Source organism: Varroa destructor, unplaced genomic scaffold, assembly GCF_002443255.2.
Source record: "Varroa destructor unplaced genomic scaffold, Vdes_3.0 BEIS01000007.1, whole genome shotgun sequence".
Classification (NCBI taxonomy): domain Eukaryota; kingdom Metazoa; phylum Arthropoda; class Arachnida; order Mesostigmata; family Varroidae; genus Varroa; species Varroa destructor.
Window position 1 is genome coordinate 3,556,353 of NW_019211460.1, and position 20,526 is coordinate 3,576,878.

General features: G+C 39.5%; 1 protein-coding gene and 1 long non-coding RNA gene across 8 annotated transcripts in view; one reads left to right on the forward strand and one right to left on the reverse strand.

Moving 5' to 3' along the window:
- LOC111254217 (uncharacterized) lies at positions 1 to 9,054 on the reverse strand. Of its 3 annotated transcripts, none has more exons than XR_015316629.1 (3): positions 8,921 to 9,054; positions 8,554 to 8,659; positions 1 to 1,224 (listed from the first exon to the last, which is right to left on the reverse strand). It is a non-coding gene; the product is annotated as an uncharacterized LOC111254217 (long non-coding RNA). The 3 variants fall into 3 exon arrangements; XR_015316628.1 differs by lacking the exon at positions 1 to 1,224 and adding an exon at positions 5,912 to 6,228; XR_015316630.1 differs by lacking the exon at positions 1 to 1,224 and adding an exon at positions 5,912 to 7,814.
- Positions 9,045 to 20,526, forward strand: part of LOC111253981 (lysosomal cholesterol signaling protein-like) — a 21,382-nt gene continuing 9,900 nt past the window's right edge. For 3 of the 5 annotated variants that reach the window (XM_022814329.2, XM_022814330.2, XM_086974380.1), the window contains exons 1-4: positions 9,045 to 9,396; positions 11,218 to 11,363; positions 17,582 to 17,731; positions 19,087 to 19,263. In XM_022814329.2, coding sequence (XP_022670064.1) covers positions 9,197 to 9,396; positions 11,218 to 11,363; positions 17,582 to 17,731; positions 19,087 to 19,263 — 673 coding nt within the window. In that variant the 5' untranslated portion in view covers positions 9,045 to 9,196. The remainder of the gene's footprint in view (positions 9,397 to 11,217; positions 11,364 to 17,581; positions 17,732 to 19,086; positions 19,264 to 20,526) is intronic. The other 2 variants (XM_086974381.1, XM_086974382.1) reach the window with 2 other exon arrangements.

Genomic DNA, 20,526 nt, shown 5'->3' on the forward strand with positions numbered 1-20,526 from the left:
TCGTCTGCGCGTGGGCGTGCATTTATTTTCAGCTGGGAAAATACGGTTCGTATGTACGTTCACCTTTATTACGATCTACGGATAAATAAACACTATGTATGCTATGCAGCCATATAGCAGTAGTCCCAATGAGAATGTGCGCTACCGTTACAAGCCTAAAATTTAATATATGCTTTGACGTATGAGAGATAACGTACTATTTAAGTGGACATATGTCGATTTTCACAGATTTAATATCTTCAAAGCCGCCCATGTCAGATGAATCTGTCCATGCATCTAATGGTTCGTCTGAACAAGAAAATGGGATTCTTTCGTTCTCTTGTCGCTCAGGATGCAGTGAAGAATGATACCTCTCTGAGAACCGTGTCTTCTATTCGGATCGTTTACTTCCACGTCAGTTTTCGGCTTATTCTTTCCTACTCTTCGTCTTTGAGGAATTTCGTCTTTGAGAACGTAATGAACTTGATGATCCTTGTGAGCTCTTTTTGCCCTCTTGTTCCGCGGCATAGGTTTCAATAAGCTTAGCAAACTAACTAGTAGACGGCTGGTTATATATGAGCGGTAGCTCTTATTGGATTTGACTTTCTTCTGCTCGAGATTTCCTATGCAAGACTTGTAAACCCAAGGAGAATTTTGTTAATAAGCTAGCAAGTGCTATTTGTTTCCAGGCGCTGACCATAAGTGAGTCAATCACGTTTTTTAAGTTTTAGTAAGTACGCGCGATAACGTTAGCTGAGAAATGCCTCGTTTGGAAAGGACATGTTGTGTCTTTTAGGAGAAAGACACGTGCCTATTAGGACGAAGAGAAAATGCAGATTAAAAGACCTTAAGTTGCCTTCTACTACTAGCTTGAACGTTGCATCATGTGAGCCTCTTCTGGGATTATTAATAAACTGCCGAAGCTCTATAAATGTTCATACGATATGACACTTTTTAAAGTATTTAGTTTTGTTGAAAGTTCCGCTGATGCGGGTCCATTTGGTTCTCCCGATCTTCATCTCGAAGCGCCTTACAGTTTCCAAAATTCAATTATGTGAGGCTGAATTATTGGGAGTACGGCCTTTTCACTCCGTGTTTCTATAGTCCTAACTGATGGGGCGATCTTTCCGAGAACTATCAAACTCTTTCAAAGCCAAGGCAGCATTAATACCTTACCACCAAATGCTTTATCAAAGCGGCTGAATCAGATTCAGCTGATGCCAGGAGTTCCGTCCGTTGGGCAGCCTAAATTAAAAAGATATTCCAGTGTAAGTGGCTCCTATAGAGCGTATGCGCTTAAATCTGAAACTTAACTTTCCTTTACTACTAAAGTAGTTTACATTTGCTTCTTGTTTTATGCCTTATCCAGGGAAGTGACATGATTCACTAGGGTTGCCGTGTAACTTTAACAAGTAACCAAAACCTATGAGTGGTTTCCGTGTCGCTTAGTAACCACTATCTAGTTGTTTCTTATGTGAAACAATAATCAATTTCTCTCGAATTTATTATCTGAAAATTCGACAGAATCCCTCTATGTATCGCGTTTACTCTAATAAATTACGTGATAAGAGCGTTTGAACGTCAAATGCTTTTCAATCAGCTATACTTAGAGATGCTCTGATTTTGAATTGGCAGCAATGTATAATTCATTTTCGAAACAAATAACATTCCGAAGCTTCACTTCAAATCACCGTAATATTTTAACTATTTTCCTGAGCTTCACTTACTTGCTTATTAATACGGCTACGTTTGCCCGGTCTCCTACTCAATTTCGTTATCAACGTAAGGTTGAAGTGCTGCCGATTGCTTTAGCTAGAGCGTCTAAACTCCTATCACACATTACCCTTGTGTGAGCTAATTGGGCTCGTTAGAATTGAGTGAGTGAGTGAGGATCTTGGATGAAAGGAGAAACAATTAGTCTTTTTCAGACTAGAGAAACTGGTATATTGAAAAGGGTCGGGTAAAGTATTTTAAATAAATGATAGTTGAGACTCAGAGCCGGGCTTTACCCATTGTCCAATTATACATATTGAGAAATTTCAAAAACGCTATTTATTTTATACTTAATATGCATAGGGCTGACGTTCCTCGAATTTGTAGGATTTTTATTTTAGTGCTGTAAGACGAATTTGAATATCTAGATCTGAGCGATACCTGGATGATATACAACAACCTGGTGTAGTGGCATAATAGCGATTCTCTTTGGCGGAAAGTCTTCATCGATAATGTCTATAATCAGCGGAGTAAAGTAATAAATATGAGCGAAGTATTCCGATCATCGCATTCCTCCCACACTTTCCTCCTCTTTGTACAACCGGACAGCCAAGGACCAAGATGAGGAGAAAATTATAGTGTGTGGGTGGCTTATTGGAAGGTTGTTTTGAGGTTGGGGCTACGACTTATTTCATTCAACAGTCTCTGACGATGATGGGATCTAAAGGAATGCGAAATTAAAAATGCCCGTCATAGAAGATTTATCCTCATCTGACTGCTGATTTTTGGTGCAAATCGTTAATTTCTATGACAAAAACCTGCAAAAAGTCCTGTTAATTTCTTTGAAAATTACTGATATTGTAATACAACTGAAAAAATCACGAACCTTTCATGGTTTATATGCGTTATTGAGTTTAAAAGTAAATATGGCTATTCGCTCAGATTTCAGTTTATTTATTTTTCATCTGTTGCCGGAATAGGGCTTGCAAACCACAATACGCGACGGGCGTAATGAACGTAAAACAATCATACTATTCGACACGCGTTTACTGCTCACCGATTTTTATGCCCTTTTGTATTGTGCAAATAGCAGAATGAGCTAAGAACCTCAACATTTACCGATCTCATATACCGTTTTGATATTCCATATTAATCAAGACACGTTTCACCTAAAGGAGCTGCTGTGTGGGAGTGTTCTCCTCTGAAAAAGCCTACAATTCCTACTTGCCCATATTTGACTAAAGTTCCCTGAAGCAGAAGACGAAAACGGATGTTTGAGGATAGGAATGCAGAGGGGTCACGGAAAATCCCCAACGGGTTTTTCCAAAAGTCCGTCGCAGGTGCCTATCGCTCTTAATGGGCGCGACTGAGGAAAGGGAACCAGCGAACTATAGGGCTTATCTCTTGCTGTGCCTTTGAAAAGCCTATTACGTCTCCGAACTTCGCCGCTCGCCACCAATGCAGCTGCATTCTTCCTCTTTCTTTACTATGGCCGAAGCTGCCCCACCGACCCTTTCCACTGGGTTGAGAACTCACCGCTAGGGTATTAGGGTATTGTGCCATATATTCAGATGATGGAAGTTAACTCACGATAGGTGCAGGCCTATTTCCCAGCAAACGAACACTGCACACACAAAATTCAGTCGTTACTTCCGTGTATACAATTCACAGCAAAACGTAGACAGTTTTACCTCAACCACCCGTTCATAGAGTAGCTCGTGAACGGTAAGGCAAGCGGGAGAAGAGCCGGCTAAACAGAATAACTGAATTATTCTAAAATTTTGAACATGGCATTATTCAAAACGTTACAGCATCAATGAGACAAAAATTCAAAACGTTACTGACGTGCAGAGCTTGAGGTCTAATCTGTTGTTTATGTTCTATCAAAATTTTTTTCTATGAACCTACTTGATATTTACCATTGACACTCACGCTACCAACCGTGGATGCAACGTTGTGTGCTCATGATGATAACGTATTTCGAGACAGACAGAAGAAACTCGAGGATAATGGGAAGATAAGCACGACGGATTAGATACTTATTCTGCCTCGACATTGTCACTATCAGTAAGTATCGCTTGCTTAAATTTAAAACACACGTTATTGGTAACCGTCCTTAATTTTATATGAAGCACAGATTTTACTGATTGAGATGAGAGCTGTGAATCCATCCACGTAATTTCAGGCAGATAGCATAGTCTTATGACGATGTTCTCAGATATAGCAGCAATCAGGATTCGAAATCAATACGAAAGATACAATCGGACGTGCAGTATTCAGGCAACGCACACAACAATAATATATAATACTTTATAATAAAATAAACATTTTGAGTCGCGATTTGATTCGGCACGAAACGAGGCAGCTATCATTTATTTAACAACGGTTAGCGGTCAGGCCGAAGGCACCACATGGTGTCTTGGGGACTGTTGCATAACCTATCCGTCACGATATCGATGCGACTGACCGTTCCATTCTGATAGCCACTACATCAAATCATGCGGGCGGGGGCATCGTCGCAGATGTCTAGTTCTTTTTGTGCCGATCGGGCAAAATATCTGTGAAAGCTGTGTTTACTTTGCTACATATTTCGACTATACATGATTCGGTTTTCTAAAATTGTGTATGCCTGCCAGGACTACTCATTGGTACCAAAGTCGTCGCCTGATGTAGGTTTGCCTGATGATTTCGATTTGTGGCTGCATTAAATAGGACGCTGACTGCGTAACTGGGAAGCTGTGATACATACACTGTGTCACCTACTTCCAGCATCGTCCTAGATTCAATCCATTTATGATTAACTTTCCATTTTCAAACGGCTGATTTGTGTTTCGATCAAGCCTCACAGATAATATCTCTACAATTATTAATATAACAATTATAATTGGTCAATAATTGGTCCTGCTACCATTCGTGATCAGTATTTTGTTATCCATTATTATTGTTATTATTATCAACAAACAAGCAATCCAGTGAGTTACTTATTGCTAGTCTTTTTTAAATGTTTTATAGAAAAAAACTTCCAGTGAGAAACTAATCTTTTGTACAGATGTTATCAACAAGTCCGTGTGGCAACGGGGTCAATGTATGTCTAATACATAAATCTATTCCTCTTTAATTACTAAAAATATATTTTATTTTATAAGTCTCTGCTGTGATCACAGAAACTTCTCGATGGGGTTTTCCAGTCGGGTCTTTTGCTGTTAGTGGTTGCACAAGTTGTTTTGGCAAACGCCCCAAATATCCACACTTTAATTGTTCCCATCTATCTTAGACTCAATTAATAGAAGACACAGTCTTTGCTATTCTTCTCCATCTCTAATGTGTTTACGTCACATGCTTCGAGGAAAACAGTATGAAGTTGGTACGGAGCGCACTGCTCACGTCCTATTTTTTTTTCAAAGGACTCCGTGATTACTGCAATTCGTGCTTTTGTTAGAGGCTCTAAAATATAGATACTTCCTTTGTGGTGTGTCAACCAATTTTCGTGCTTAGAACAATTTTTGTTGCTGAGCTCAAAGCTCCATTATTTTCTGATGACAGTTAATCTAGTGCTAGGTGTGCTAGGTCGTTACGAACGAACCCGACGGACTTTGAAATTGAATACCTTTTTAACTAGTTGGGCATATTCCTTCATTTTTTAGGCGCTTACGCCAGCGCTCTGGCAGTTTCTGAACAGCCATACACCTACCATTCATATTTACATATGTCATTTGTCTATCCACGGCTTCTCGAACTAAATCAATAGTCTGGTAGGGTTGCTCACCAGGTGTTCTTTTTAGGGCATAGAAAATGCCCTAATTGAACAAACTCGGATCGGGAAAATGAGTAGGCTCAAAAAAACTCAATGTTGGATATGATCCCGCTCAATCCATAAACTAATTGAAGGATAACGAAGGGATCTGGAATTGTCATCAAGTAAACAGACTGCGAAGTTTTTATTGCTGCGTTAACGCTCCGTAAGTTTCTCGACGAGCTCGAAATAGCGAGCTGCATTCATTGTTCTATTTTCGACAAGCGTCTCGTAGCAGCGTGATATTCATTGCACGTACCTCTATAGCCTTACATCGGAACCTAATCGACACTGCCACCAAAATCGATCCCACACACCATTCGTTCGCCTGGCCCCTTTCCGGCTCGTGGTGGAGACTGAATCATGCCTCGTCTATGGTGATCGTATGTGTCCGCGCGGGTCTTTTGAGTCAGTTCTCGGAATAAGTAATTTTTTTTACTTGGTTTTATTTTCAATATTTCGATTATAAATCTGTAACATATTAGATGTGACAAGCTAGTTTTGACCGACAGGACTTTTAGACTCCACCCCCTGCTTTCAGAAATTGAAACGACAATGCGTTCTTGTGCTCCGAGTAATCGACTCCTAGTTACCTTCTCGCTGATATCCAGCACTCCAGTCTTCGTACGTTCTCGCCATTCACACACTGTGTTTTTACATAGGACTCCTTGCTTCATATCTTCACCAGTCTTTCTGAATTGGTTCTGAAGTGATCGTTCTGAGGAATTTCTGAAAACGGTGGTCTTCGAGCAGCAAAAACATGACCACCTGAGCCTAGATTTTTAGGACTCAAAGATGTTTTTCCGTCTAGATTAGTTTTTTTTTTAAGGTTTCTGCAGGACTGAGGTATTATGTACCAGACAAGTTCCCTTTGCTAGCAAATGTATGAGTCAAAAGTTATTCAGTTTCACAGATCCGCTTAATAACTATCTACTATATATATATATATATATATATATATATATATATATATATATCTACTAACTTGTGCGTAGTCTGAAAGTTGTTCGAGACGTTTAATAACCTTAGAGAACTTAATGTTATAGCGTGGTAAGCAAAGCAATTATATCTGAACATGCACGTTTGTCTGATGCAGCATCAATGTACTTGTTATATTGAAAACATTGATTGAAAGTAATGACAGCTTCTTTTTTTTTTTTTTTTTTTTTACCTAATACGAACGTTTTCCACTATATTCTGCTGAAAGTAAACTTATCTATTATGTCAAATTGTAATATTATATTCAAATTATATCGTTTAATTTAAAAAATGTTTTTGTCAAAAGAAACGTCTTAAAGATTGGGTGCCAGAATTATGGTGTGCTAACAATTACATACTCATATCAAATTAGACCCAAAATATATTTATAATTACTTCCCACAATTTGATTTGTCAAATATTGTTGCTAGATGGACTATATATGCAGTGACTGTTTTATTCGCGACTTAAATGTAAAGGTTATCTACATTTTTGGAATATGACTGTCAGCCGGCCATCGGGTAACGATTACTGGCAGCTCTAAGAGGGGCTGAAAGTCGTTACTCTCATATCCCCGATTGAAAACATGGCTCAGTAGACGAACCCCTCCATCTTGGTGTGATATCAACCAAAGCAGCTAACATGAGAACAATATAACCGTAAACAGTAGTAACATAACGAGTTTAAAAAATCGTTCTTAAGAATACCAGTTTTGTCATCAGTCTCGAAAGTCGCCTGCCGTCAACACGAGAGATTTCCTTTGTAGTGGTTTCAGCGCGCGCTGGCAAGTAAGTTCACTTTACTCTCGAAAGCACTTGTCCATATAAATGGACAAACAGGACAATTGAACTTAATCACCAAATCAGTCTAGGGATAACTGCTAGGGATAACAGATCTCCTCCTGACTAAATACAACTGAAATCTATTAAAAATATAAAAACTCAAGTTGAACTCGGATTTTTGAACTGCCAAAATGGCGACGGACAAACACTGTCAGGTTTTGAAATAAAACATAAAAGCTCAATCAACTTTGAGTCGTCCCCACTGCTTGGCTCGCCGAGGGACAGCTCTGCATATAATAAGTTCATATTTACAGTACATATAGTGCGTAGAGCTTTGAAGCAACGCTAAAATAGTACCAGTCAATTCGAACTGGGAAAATATGATATTTTTTCATAATTAGTCACATACGCTATGAGACGCATGTTTGCGCATAGGGGCCAGACACATTAAAAGAAAACGCCTAAATGGCAAGGGGTCGATGAAATCGACTTGGAAGTAGCTACTGTTTGGGGTGCAGTTGGCACAGCTTCCACAATCAAATCCGCTTCAAACCGGCCCTCCAGAAAATCTAAAACAGGTCCGAACAGATACACAGGACAAAAATGCTTTAAACGTTCTTTTCTCGCTTCGAACAGTGACGAGTCTCCACTAGAAAGGCCTTCCAGCTTTCCGTAGGGCAAGACGCGAATTAAAACTAGTCTATATTATACAATCACAGATGCGTGGTAGATTGCCAAGCCGTATACAGGCACATTCAGATCAGAAGAAGGAAGGCCAGCTCTGACAGGAACAATTTTAACATACGTATTGCTATATATAAAATCAATGTTAAAAATAATTGTCTGCTTCTCACGGTGTTTTCGAGGAAGCGCTAATTCAATTTATATCTTAACGCAATTGGCCAAACGACTGTTACAGCAGAGTCTACAGAGAGATTTTCGAGTTGTGCACTTTTGTTGCACTATGTGATAGAAGTTAATGCAGATCGTACAGCCGATAACAACAAAGCCACTACGAACCCCAACTATCGTAAGGTTACCAAATACCTACTTGCTTCAAAAGTTTTTGGAGGTTTAGAAAATCAATGCATAGTTAATACCACTACGCCAGAAACCCATTGCACGGTCCTTCTAGCAACACGCATATTGTATTTGCAGGCTAAGCAAACCCTTTCCTTTCTGAAATTCTGAGAAATTTCCTTTATGAAAGTTAGTAATACCGTAAAGGTCAACGTTGATTAGTGTGTGAGTAAAATAGCTTATTTTGATTGACTAGATAATTACAATAAGAGAACTTCGAAGACTTACATTGCTACATGTTTTACAGGGCGTATTGTGACTTCCAATAGCCAACCGATATGGTACACTGATATACTACTATCGTAAGTTTGTTTTGAAGTTACAGGTGGTGATCCTGCAAATCGTAAACGCACAAAATTCGAGCATACGGCCGACAGAACAGGGCATCTATTAGAAACTCTCACGCACACACAGATGTACAGTTGCGATAATCGAACTGTTTTACCAAGCGGATTTCGTACTCTATAGGCGTTCCAATAAACAGATATACAGGCGGCCAAATAGCCGTGCGACTGACGCTTGTTTGTGTTTACATTATCTCGGTCTTCGCTCGCTCGGCTACCTTGCCCCTGACCCCTACGGACGTAGTTCATACCTGGCACCATGTTGTATCCCGATGGATAAGCAATGAGGTCCCTTTAAGTCGCTGGACTCATCTCGACTAGTTCGCTTGCCATTGATGCGGCCATTTAATCGGCCAGCTAGCATTGTCGGAATCCGCGAACGGCTTCTCTATAATTCGCTGCCGGTCTAGCCGTCGTCGGGCGACCGTGGACCCTCCTCTCTGCTCCTCTCTACGGGCGATTCTATCCCACATCGACGAAAAGATTGTTAGAGGCTGACATACAGACCTTGAGTAAAACCCGTAATCATGTGGAACCAAGGCTCAGACTCAACGAGACATTTGACTCAACAGCACTTATTGCTGCATGGATCGGATTCGAATCCTGTGGGCATTGCACGCTCCCATTCAGATTTAGTGCATCTCGTGAAATCTGAAGACGATAAGATGGCCGTGGTGCACGATACCTCGGCCACTGTGGCCCAGTGCGTGCTCATTACAATAACTGGGTGAGTTTATCATTAATGCTACTACTTAGCATTGGCATGAATATATACCTATGCAGGGCTATCAATAGGTTTCGTGCAACGTTACTGTTAGATGATAGACCAGATTGAAAGACCCATTTCTAAGTGAACGGATTTTAAACTAGAATCAGTTATCACTTTCTCGGATATACGCAATATTGGGATTGTGTCATACAGCTTCTAGGGAGATTCTTCAAATAGAATGAGCTTCAGATCGCAGCGACGGGTTACTTCTGTTTGTTCGACCATAGTGTTTTCCTTCTCATAGCATAATTCTGATGCGATTACCAAAATATGTTATTAGTTATTTTTTCATAGCTAACCAACTGCACAGAAGTTCGTCGTGAAAGATGTTGCTTGTCAAAAAATTTCTAGATTAAAAAAAGTCCTTGGAAAACTCCGAAAGCGGCGTTACAACAGGCCTCAAGTAAAATGGATGCCTCGTTAAGGATCGAGGGCTCGCCAGTTGTCACCTGTAACTGAAGTAGCAATGGCGAGTGACACCTTCCTGTTGAGGGAAGCGTATTGGTCAAACTTCAATCATACATTTATAGCTGCAGGAAAGCCGCCTCATCGTATGCCTTAAGCTTGTTTTTCGCACGAAGCATTAGGAGCTTCGAAAGGATGCAGAGCACTGGCGTAGAACCCCGATCGTGAAACAGCTCACTTTGTGTAGATATTCGCTGAACTACTCAGATTTCTGATATAGGTCAATAATGCAATGGCGGCTTCTATCAGTGCTGGCGTCTATGGGGCAAAGCTACCATTCGCACCATATCTGAACATAAAGAAAGAGAAAAATCTGACCCCATACATAGCAGGACGTAACCAGATGTTCTCGATCAGCACATATCTATTGTATTGAGCAAACTAAAGCGATAGATCATTATTTAGGGAGGATGCAGCAGTACAATATCTTAGTGATATGTTAGTAACTCTTAGTTCTAGTATTATTATCAGTTATTATAGTTCGTATTTTCGTTATACCTAAATGAATATTGAACATACGCATTTAGATGTATAGGGGGTTCCAGTTTGTACGCCGTTTCACATCAAGGAACTTAATTTCAAAGTTTGCGTAAAAAGTATTTCTACTCAAACCTCTACATCTTTTTGCCTATTCGTTCAATGTCCATTTGTATCTAACCTGCGTAGTGAACCATTGTCGCGTCCTGCACTTGTAGCACCGGCTTCATATGCTACATACGCTTGTTTACACTTGGAAACTCATACAATATTTAAGATTCAGGTTGAAAAAAATACTATATATAAAATAGGTCTCCAACATAAATGCGAAAAAAGCTCGTTAAGATCTAAACTATTGAAATTGTAATCACTCGATATCTAATGAAGGCTTTGAAAGGGAAGCTAATGTTGGCCTATCCGTGACCGCCGATTGATATTGTCGCGAAAAGAGTAGTTGCAAATAGCGGAACTAAACAAAGATAGGACAAATCGAAAAATACGAAAAGTTCTAGTAGTCGGCTTGATTGGTCCCTTTACAATGGTGGTCAGTTATTGCTTGTTGTATGATAACGCACCGTTCATCTCCACTGATTACTATTCACAGTTCCAGCATTTCATTATATGTCGCAACGTGTGCATCGTCTGACATTGTGTTTCTATTTGCAAAGTCGGGGGGGGGGGGGCTTTGATACGTATAGCTAAACGATTTTTCGTTACGATAGTTTTAGATATATACAGCTTTACTGGTGAGTGTTTTTTTTTGCTTAATTTCGAAAATTTCTAAATATAGTGCTAACAGAACAGGAGTAAGTGGGCAATTGTATATTCGTTTCGCAGTTATGTGAGTTCGAAGCTGCATCTACTCAACGAAGAGCAGCTTCAGGGCGTAGAGAAGTTCACCTCCAGTTTAGCGTTACCGGCCCTCATGTTCACTAACATGGCCTCCATCGATCTCCAAAAGGCACATGCCAACATGATTTTTGGTACGTGGTCATCGATAGAGGACATTAAATAAGTTGCGTAACAGTAGTAGTTTTAGTACAGTTCCTTTGCGGCAGCATTCAAGGTAGAAGTATTAGATCACAGTGAACAACGCCTTGAAAAAATGTTATCCTATCATATAACAATTTTTTTTACGTTTAATTTAAAGCTCTTATTATTAATTTGTTATTTAATTTATATAGGTCAATGTAAGACATTGGCTACTAATCGTATCATAAACTTTACGGCCCATCGCGTGGACTGAGTGCGGTTATTCATCTATCTAAATAAACCAATTTACAACATATTGAGCTAGGGGTATCTCGGGGTGTCTCGAGCAGAACGCCCTATCGGCATACATCCGCAAGATTCTTGAACTCGACGTACAACATTGACAGTATACAGTCGTCAATTAAACCCGATTCAGTCCTTTTCACAATTTCGAAAGGTGGATGTTTGTATAATAGACTAAACTATCTTACTCTGTAATGTACTTCTTCTGCTTAGTAGACTTTGAAATAATCTTCATTTATTTTTGTCGGGCCTTGTATATTGCATAACACTAAACATAATATTACGTTATATAGATAAAACATATAAGCTCAGATTGCTGTCACTACGTTGTTCTTTTCTGCCTCGCACTGTTCAAAGAGGGCACTCTTAGATATGAGCCTAAGTTGTATCTCTCACACGAGCTGCCGCAGCGGACACGGGCGCGGCTTTTATTAGGCCATGGTACAATTAACATACAATATGGCGGAAGCCATGTATTGCGTAGCGGACTCCTGCAATTCATTTTGTCCAATCTGACCCTTGTTATATCCTGTTCAACCTAACGCCAGCGACAAAGAACTCCAGGCTAGTTCGAGACCTCGGCTATTCGTTTCCTCCTATGTCGGATGAATTCCGGATAGGCAGACGTTTTTTTTTGTAGACTAATCTAACGTTAGAAACCCTTCAGAAATAGCGGCGTATCTGCTAGCAAATACACGCAGCGGCTATAGTAAGATTTGCGGAGTCTTAGTACTTCCTCTGGAAAAGCCGATTTTACCCAGCACTTGTGCTTTCAATTGTACTGAGATTTTCCCAGATGGGCTGAATGCCTTAAGAGGCCATTGGCGCGAACCTGACCTTTCAAAAGCGTATCGCCGTGTTCAGTAAGAGGAATGAGAATTCTTCTACCGCCGCGCTGGCTACCACGGTTTTTCTAACGTATGTTGTTACATGTTTAGTGTAGAAGATGTCGGGCCAGGGCAGAGTTCGGCTTGGATGGCTGCATGTTCTTCAGGGGGGCAAACGGTACAACCGGCGAGTGTCATTTGCTCTTAGTAATTATACTTTTCGTAACTCTAACTTTGGTCTTGTCCAAGTTGATTTCTAGGTTAATGTTGAACTATTGACCCCCACAGCGGCTTACAGCGTAAATTCCAACATCATTAAAGTGTCCTGACAGACCTGCGCATACCAATTATGCTGCTTGCAAGATCGTTCAGGAGGACCGAAAAAAATTTAAGGAACTAAGGCTGATGCTCTGAGCCGCTCATGTTACCTTTGGGAAAAGTCCAGCATGCCTCAGCGAGCTTGGACGAAATCCAATCTCCCAGTATTCCCTTCAATACCATTTTACGTCAGACATGATGCCTCTTGTGCTTACAGGGTTTTATCTTGGCCCGCAAAATTGGGCATACAGTATACATTGACTTTTCCTACAAAAACAGGGATCCAGCTTCCAGCAACGGACGGTGCAAAGTGCACGGCTAAAAATATTTTTAGGTGACAGCTCTTCAAGGTTTCCGCTCCACGAATTCGAGTCCTGACTAATACGTTCGCTGTTTTGGATAGTGGCAAGCAGCACTTCGTAGGTCGGCATTGTATTGAAGATTTTTAGCACGTTTGTATGAGGCTAAGACTACTGCTTTTGTGAAGTCTTGATCTAACTGGGACCGGTCGTCTTGTCCAGTTTGGACTGCTGGGTCTCTGCTACTACTATACCAACCTTAGAGCCAACGGGTGCCGCAGTCTTCATACAGTTTGTCGGTTCGTCGTATACCGCACCACACCACAGTGACTCTGGCGTTCCCGGCAGCTCACACTTGCTGATGTTACTGGAAGCTCTGCCGGGCAAAAGCAATGAGGATATTTGATCTGATGGGGCCGGAAGGGCACTCAGACCGTCGTAGCCATCTATAAAGATGTTGCCCCACGTCGGCAAAGGACAGCAGCGTTTTTTTGTATTAGTGCACTGTGTGCATCTGCGTGAAATGATGAAAAAGGGATCCATCCCTGGGCAGATTACGCTAGCTGGCATTTGAGCTTGGTAAGTACTTTAGCATGTACCGTTGAACCGTGGTCCGTTGAGGTGAGGTTTGACGTCACGAACTGCCTCTCGTAGGTTATCTCGAAAATCGGTGTTGTACTCGTTGACGCCAGGAGGCTCTGAAGTTGGGAAGTGTTCACTGAAATGTTCTTGAAGCTTTTCTCGTTAGAGACCCTACCAAAGCGGTTTGTGTCGGGATTGCTATGCAAGTTCTTGGTAGGAAGCGAATTTGAATCTAGGAATTAAAAGAAAAGTACGAACCAGTGTGGTTAAGACCCTCAAAAATCACTTTACGTGCCTTCGTAATTTACAAGCCGTGTGACAACGAGGAATCCTGTTATGCAATCGCTGCCCCATCGCTGAGGCTATGCTTTGAAAGAGACATGTATCTACCTGGTGGGCGCGATAACTGAAAATGTTTAATCTTCAAAATTATTAAAATTGCTTCAGTCCTTCAACCATGAATGATATGTCGTTTGGTTCAGATTCATCCCTTGGTCCGTGTCATTTTTTTGCCCTACTTCCATTTGCTCTTCCGTTCGCCTTCTGCTCTGAACGGAGCTCGTACTCTAGATAAACACAATCATATCGTGTCGAATTAATTAGCTTCTTTTACCCTACAGTCCTCTCAAAAGCTCTTAATTTATTCTATTATATAGCATGCGACAAAGAGTTAGGAAAAAAACTGCTGAACACGAACTTGTTTTCACTTGTATGCATAATGTACACAAAACGATGACTTACTTATTCTGGGTATTTTAAGCCACACATATTGGCGCTCAATCTGATAGGAATTCTTAATTATGTGTACTCTTCTAATGTGCTGTCAATAGATCTAAAGGTAAATTAGACGTTTATTTATATCATTTTGCTCGTAGTACTTTTCATAGTACTATGGTAGACGTAATGGACAAATGTTTGGGTTGTTGTGTGCCATTCAGCTGGACTGTGCTTAAACATTAAACTTCACGTAGGAAAAGCGTCTTAAAAATGCCTTCTACCTAGATCATTGCTTTACGCTAAATTGTCAAGGGGACCTTTGCAGGACTAAAGAAAGGTTGTATGAGTTTTGGAGTAGTTGCTGTAGGATGTACATATAAATTCACGCAAATCCTGTATTAATAAGATATCTTTGTGGCATTCAATTGGGTCGAAATGTCACGTTTGAGAGGTAATTTTGCTTCTGCTACTTTGTTAGACAAACGAAAGGCGTTGTAGTGCCGGAAATTGAGTATACTGTAAAGCCGTGTTCCTTTTAAATTCGTTTCTTCTGAAATAAACCCAGGCAGCTTCCACTCACAGGTTTCTAGAAGACTGGAGTATCGACCCGCCAAGTTTCGTGTTTCGCGGCGTTTTTTAATTCCGTGGAATTCGGTTGCAATAATTAAATAATATTTACTCAATTTTCTTTGCTAACTGTGTGTAATTTTTGGTCTGCTTAGAGAACCTAATATTCTAATAGAGTAGCCTCGAAGCGCTTCGTAGGATATTCTGAGAAGGGGAGACAGAGAGAGAGAGAGAGAGAGAGAGAGCGAGAGAGAGGGGGGGATTTCATTACATCGTTGTCTAACGCGATGTCAGTATACTTTTACATTGAAAAAAATACAAATAACATCAGTTTTACTGTATAAAATTGTAGCATTTCCCACTTGCTCTAATTCGGCTTGTATTATTTAACCGTTAGATGTAATTCCTCTGAAGGTAAATTTGTCCTATTGGATAATTTGCGCAAAACAACTGACAGTATTATATTTAAGTAGTATCATTCGGTTTAAAAATTACAAATAATTTACAAAAAAAGATAATAGTTAGATCTCGACCTTCAATTTTGAAGATCGTGTGCCAAAATGATGGTGTATGATGGGGTAATAATTGTGGTTGACCTCAATATATTGATAGATCTATACATCATAAGATCAAGCGGACTTAAAATTATATTCCGGAGAAATCTTCCTTGATAGCTAGACCATAAAAGGTAGTGACTGTTTGATTATACGTTATACACGGAAATGATCGACATATTTAGAATTCGACTGTTTGTTGGTCATCGAGCAACGATTATTACCAACTTAAACAGGTGCTGGAGATGATTGTTATACTCATGATCCATGAAAACGTAACTTATAATTGCAATCAATAGATAAGGTTTAACGTTTTAGAATGGTAGCAGTTAAAGTAAGTAGCATGAAACAGCAAAGCCATTAACAGCTGTAACATCAAGTTCAAAGCTTGCTCTTGTAATACTAAGAAAAAATGGCATTATCTCTAATATAGTTTTTGTCATCACTATCAAAAATTGTCTGCTCGCGGCGTAAACGATTTCCTTTATGGTGGGTCCACCGTGCGCTGGTAAGTTCACTCTACTTTTGAGAACATTTGTCCATATAGATGGACAAACACGACCATGAAGCAAAATATAAGTAATTACCAGATCGATTTGGGAATAATCATTATAACTAAATGGCTAGCGGTCTTAAGAGACATTTTCCTTATTATAGACATCTGAAATCTATCAGAAACGTAACACTTAGGCTGAACTCGGATTTTTGTTAAAATGATGGCATGAAAATTCGTCAATTTTTCAAACAGAACTTAAAAGTAGCTTAATTCTACAATCAAGCATATTTGAATCGTTTTGACTGCTTGGCTTGCCAATGGACAGTAATAAGTTGGACGCACATAGTGCATAATTTTACAAAGTTTAGTTCCAGAATCTACCGAACTCGTTTGTAGCAGCCTAATAAAAAACGTATTGATAAATGCAGACTAAATAAAGAAGATAATTCAGATAAAATAAAGGTTACTTTTTTAGGTTAAGTAAATAAAAAGTAGCGACCCAGATTGCACTATATATATATATATATATATATATATATATATTCAGGACCAAAATTCATCTGTCTATCTTCTACTCTTTTTGAAGTAAACCCCACAGCTCCGTCAGGATGTAAACAGAAATTTCGTTTTTAAAACGTGAGGGAAAATCAGCTATTGCCTTAAATAATCGATGTCAACGAATCCCCACTGGGAAGATAAATTTATAAAATACACGGTTTTTACCGTTGTGGATTATATTACGGCGGCTTTTATATATATATATATAGGAGATCCAGCACAAGGCTTATGCTGAAGGGGCCGACAGTGTATCAGAAAAGACAAAAAGGTTTATTTCCGATAATTCCACTCTAGTATCTGTGATATATAGTTTTGCTTTGATAATTAGTCCTTTTTTTATTTGTTGAGCCTTTTTACACTTTTTTTTGTTACCTTAAGCCTTTTGTATTTTGTTAAAACGAGTCTGAACGTATTGATATCGTGTTACCTATTTCTATCACTAAATTTCACTAGAAAAGTAACTTTTTTAGATGACTTTTAAGTGGCTCAAGCTCTAAATTGGAGTTGTAATTAAGGCGACTGGAAATTACACGTGTGTGTCAAAGATGTCTCTATTGTCACATGGAAGAAAAATCAGTCGTTGCTTAAGTTATATAGCTACTTTTGTCCCAATTCATCCTTATAACCCTTTATATGTATAGAAATTTTGTTTATTGCACACAAAACCACAATACATTTGTGGTAAAAGTGTTTTAGAAAAGATGAAGTTTATCCGATTTATGTATCATCTTAACATCGTAGTTACCTGACTTATGTAGAGAATCCATAAAAAAACGGGTCCCTACCTGGTTAGCAGACGATTTGGTAAAATACATGTCCGCTTGAACCTCATCAAGGTGAAACGTAGACAAATGCTCATCCATTTTCTCTTTTTTACATTCAAATAAATCAGTAGGAAGAAATTTATACCAATACAGATGATGATTATGGGTTGTTCGTCACTTAGCCGAAAACTTCTGCTAAACTATTGGGACACAGGTTAATATTTGGAGTCTATTTTTCACACAGGAATCTTCATGGCTAAGGTCGCCATATTGCTCAGTGTCGTATGTGCAGGTTATTATCTTTCGAACCGCAAAAAGAGACCGTGGAATGTTATCGGCCTCTATGGGATCTTTTCTACAATGTGCAACGACTTCGGGATCGCCTTGCCTATCTGTGAGCAAATGTTTACTACGCAGCAAATTAAATAGCTCATTAGGTAAAACAATACTGATGATTGTTACTCATATATTATGTTTAGGTAAGAACGTAGCCGGCTGCTTGTAAATATACAGCCATTCCTGTAGCAATTTAGACACTAAATCTCTATAGGCATATCTCGCAGTACAAGGTTCGGTTTCGAAATTTTAGCTTAGATATCCGCCTTTCGAATTCAACTTAAGCTATGTTCTTAATAGTTTGCGATAGATTCGTTTATTTTATAAACTAAAAACACTCGTCAACAATGACGTTAAATTCTGTTTCGAAATATGGCCAAAAAGATTTCCTTGACTTTTAACAATTTTGTTGTAAGCGGAAATTTTGTCTGATACTTGGCTAAAGGAAGCTTGTGTTGAGTGTTAACAACTTTTGTTTGTATGAGGACACTCTGTCCTGAGACTTGGCCAATGGGAGACTTATTTAAGTTTTAACTTCTTTCAATGTGGAAATGTTGTCCTAAAACATGACCAGAAAAAAACGTTTGTTTTAACCCGTTCCTTGTATCTTCCTGAAACTTAAATAGAGAACACTTGTTTAGGTTTAGGTTAGGTTAGGTTAAACAAGTTTTAACAGCTGTTCTGTATGAGGAAACTCTATTTTGAGACTTGGCCAACGAGAACTTCTTTGAGTTTTAACAAATACACTACATGTAAGGTTCTGTTTTGAAATATGACCAAAAAGATTTCCCTGACTTTTAACAATTTTGTTGTATGCGGAAATTTTGTCTGAAACTTGGCTAAAGGAAGCTTGTTTGAGTGCTTAACAACTTTTGTTGTCTTATAGGACTTCAGCGTCTGTCACTGAGTTGAAACTAGGTTTTTCCTAGATTTTGGAAGCTGCGACAAATCAATGACGGGTCCTGTCAAACTCAGAACTGTGGTGACAAGCCGTAGCCATACCTGCCATCTATCTGTATGCTGTATTTCTGTTTAAAAGCCATGTGTGATATTCTACCTCGACGAAATGGCCATGAAATAGAATGAACTCTCCCATTTATTACGAGATATACATGTGTGGTTTATTTGCCTCTACGAAACGCAAGCCACTTTCTCGGTGGTCCTTATATTCTTAACATTGTTGTCATCTATGTTCGTTGAAAGTTACTTGAAGTTTCGTAACCTTTCATGAACTACGAACGTAGTCTGTATCGCATTTGGTGCTCTCATAAAAAAGAGAGCTGTAAATAGCTTTGAGTCGCACCATTTCAAAACACTTTCAGGTCTGGAACTGCCGAGCCTATTGCTCTATCAAAAGAAAAACTCCTTGAAAATACGCCTTTAACTTATTGGTAATTATGTAAAATTATTTAGTGAAGAGCCTGTTTGGGCCGGCTTTATCATCGGAGCTGTACCTAATCGCGCTGCTTGGCTTCTGCATCCTGAATCCTCTTTGTATATATCTGATGGAGTACCACCGTCAAACTACCAGCTTCAGCCTTTCGGAAGGCTGCCATACATCAGACGAGCCAACGACATCAACTGCCACAGGTTAGAGCATTTTCTGCAGCAAGCTCCGCTACCTTCAGCAAATAGTTAATGGGCGCTCATAGCAGACGACATCATTTGACATCTCTTATTCGAAGTGACGTTGGAAGTCATTTACCAGGCTTCATGGTAGTTTCAACTAGAATGCTTCTGCTCCGAATACAGTTGTCAAATTTTGAGCGATCGAAAGAAGAAAAACGCACTCAACGGTTTGTGTTAGTTCGTGGTAGCGTAACATAGGGCTCGCATTTACCGAGAATTCGACACCGCTATAGAAATTACCTTATAGAAATGCTATGAAGCAAGTAGGAATCTGCCCCACTAGCGCCATCTTCTTCTTAGTGAAGCTGTTACTACTAGGGGGCAGAAACAGGCTGGACAGTGTAAAAGCAGCTATATTTTATACCAGGCGTTCGCTTTAACACCTTACAACACAATAATAGTATAGTCAACGTCGCAACGTCTAAAGTTTTGAGCCACGTTATGACTTCTACGTACAGCACAAATCTAATAAGAAGTAAGCGAAAGATCTTAAATTGTGATTTATTAATTTTACTAGTAGAGAGCACAGAACCTATGACGTGGGTTAATTTGATAAAATTGTTACTTGTTGGTTATATGCTTCCCATATGCGTAGATTGTAATCATGTATTTAACATATATAGCGACGAAGAGATCTGGCCTGAATTATGGCTTGATGACCTTCCTATTCTACTTTACTTTAAAAAGAGTTTATGGCAAGATAACGACTCCGCAATGCCTAGACTCACTGCTGATTCAAACAGAAGAAAAAAAGTCGTTATACTATGTGTCAAGTGATGCAGAGACGATAAAGTACGTAGTAATAGATTGTCACACAAGGGCATACCTGGCTAAGGGAACACCACGTCGACCTACCACGTGGGAAAAGAGGTAGGCTATGTGCTATTAGGAAGGTAACAAAGCTATGAACTTAGGAATCGAATGCACTAAACATCGGCCAAGCGAATCACCATCATATAGGGTAACGTTGCTATGAAGGATTTATTGATACATCAGAATATCTAGAAACATAGAAACATTTTAAGAAGATATATTTGGGCACTCCCGGCCGTGCTTTACCGATTCGAGTGATTCAAACTAGGCATTTCCACCCTGGTGATAATTTCTCGTGGTAGAAACAGAGCTATTGCCCTTTAAACAATAGCGATTAGCTCCACCGCCCTCGATTTCTGTGGACAGCTGTTTTTTATAGATGTACTGCGTCACTGCCAGTATATTTAGGGA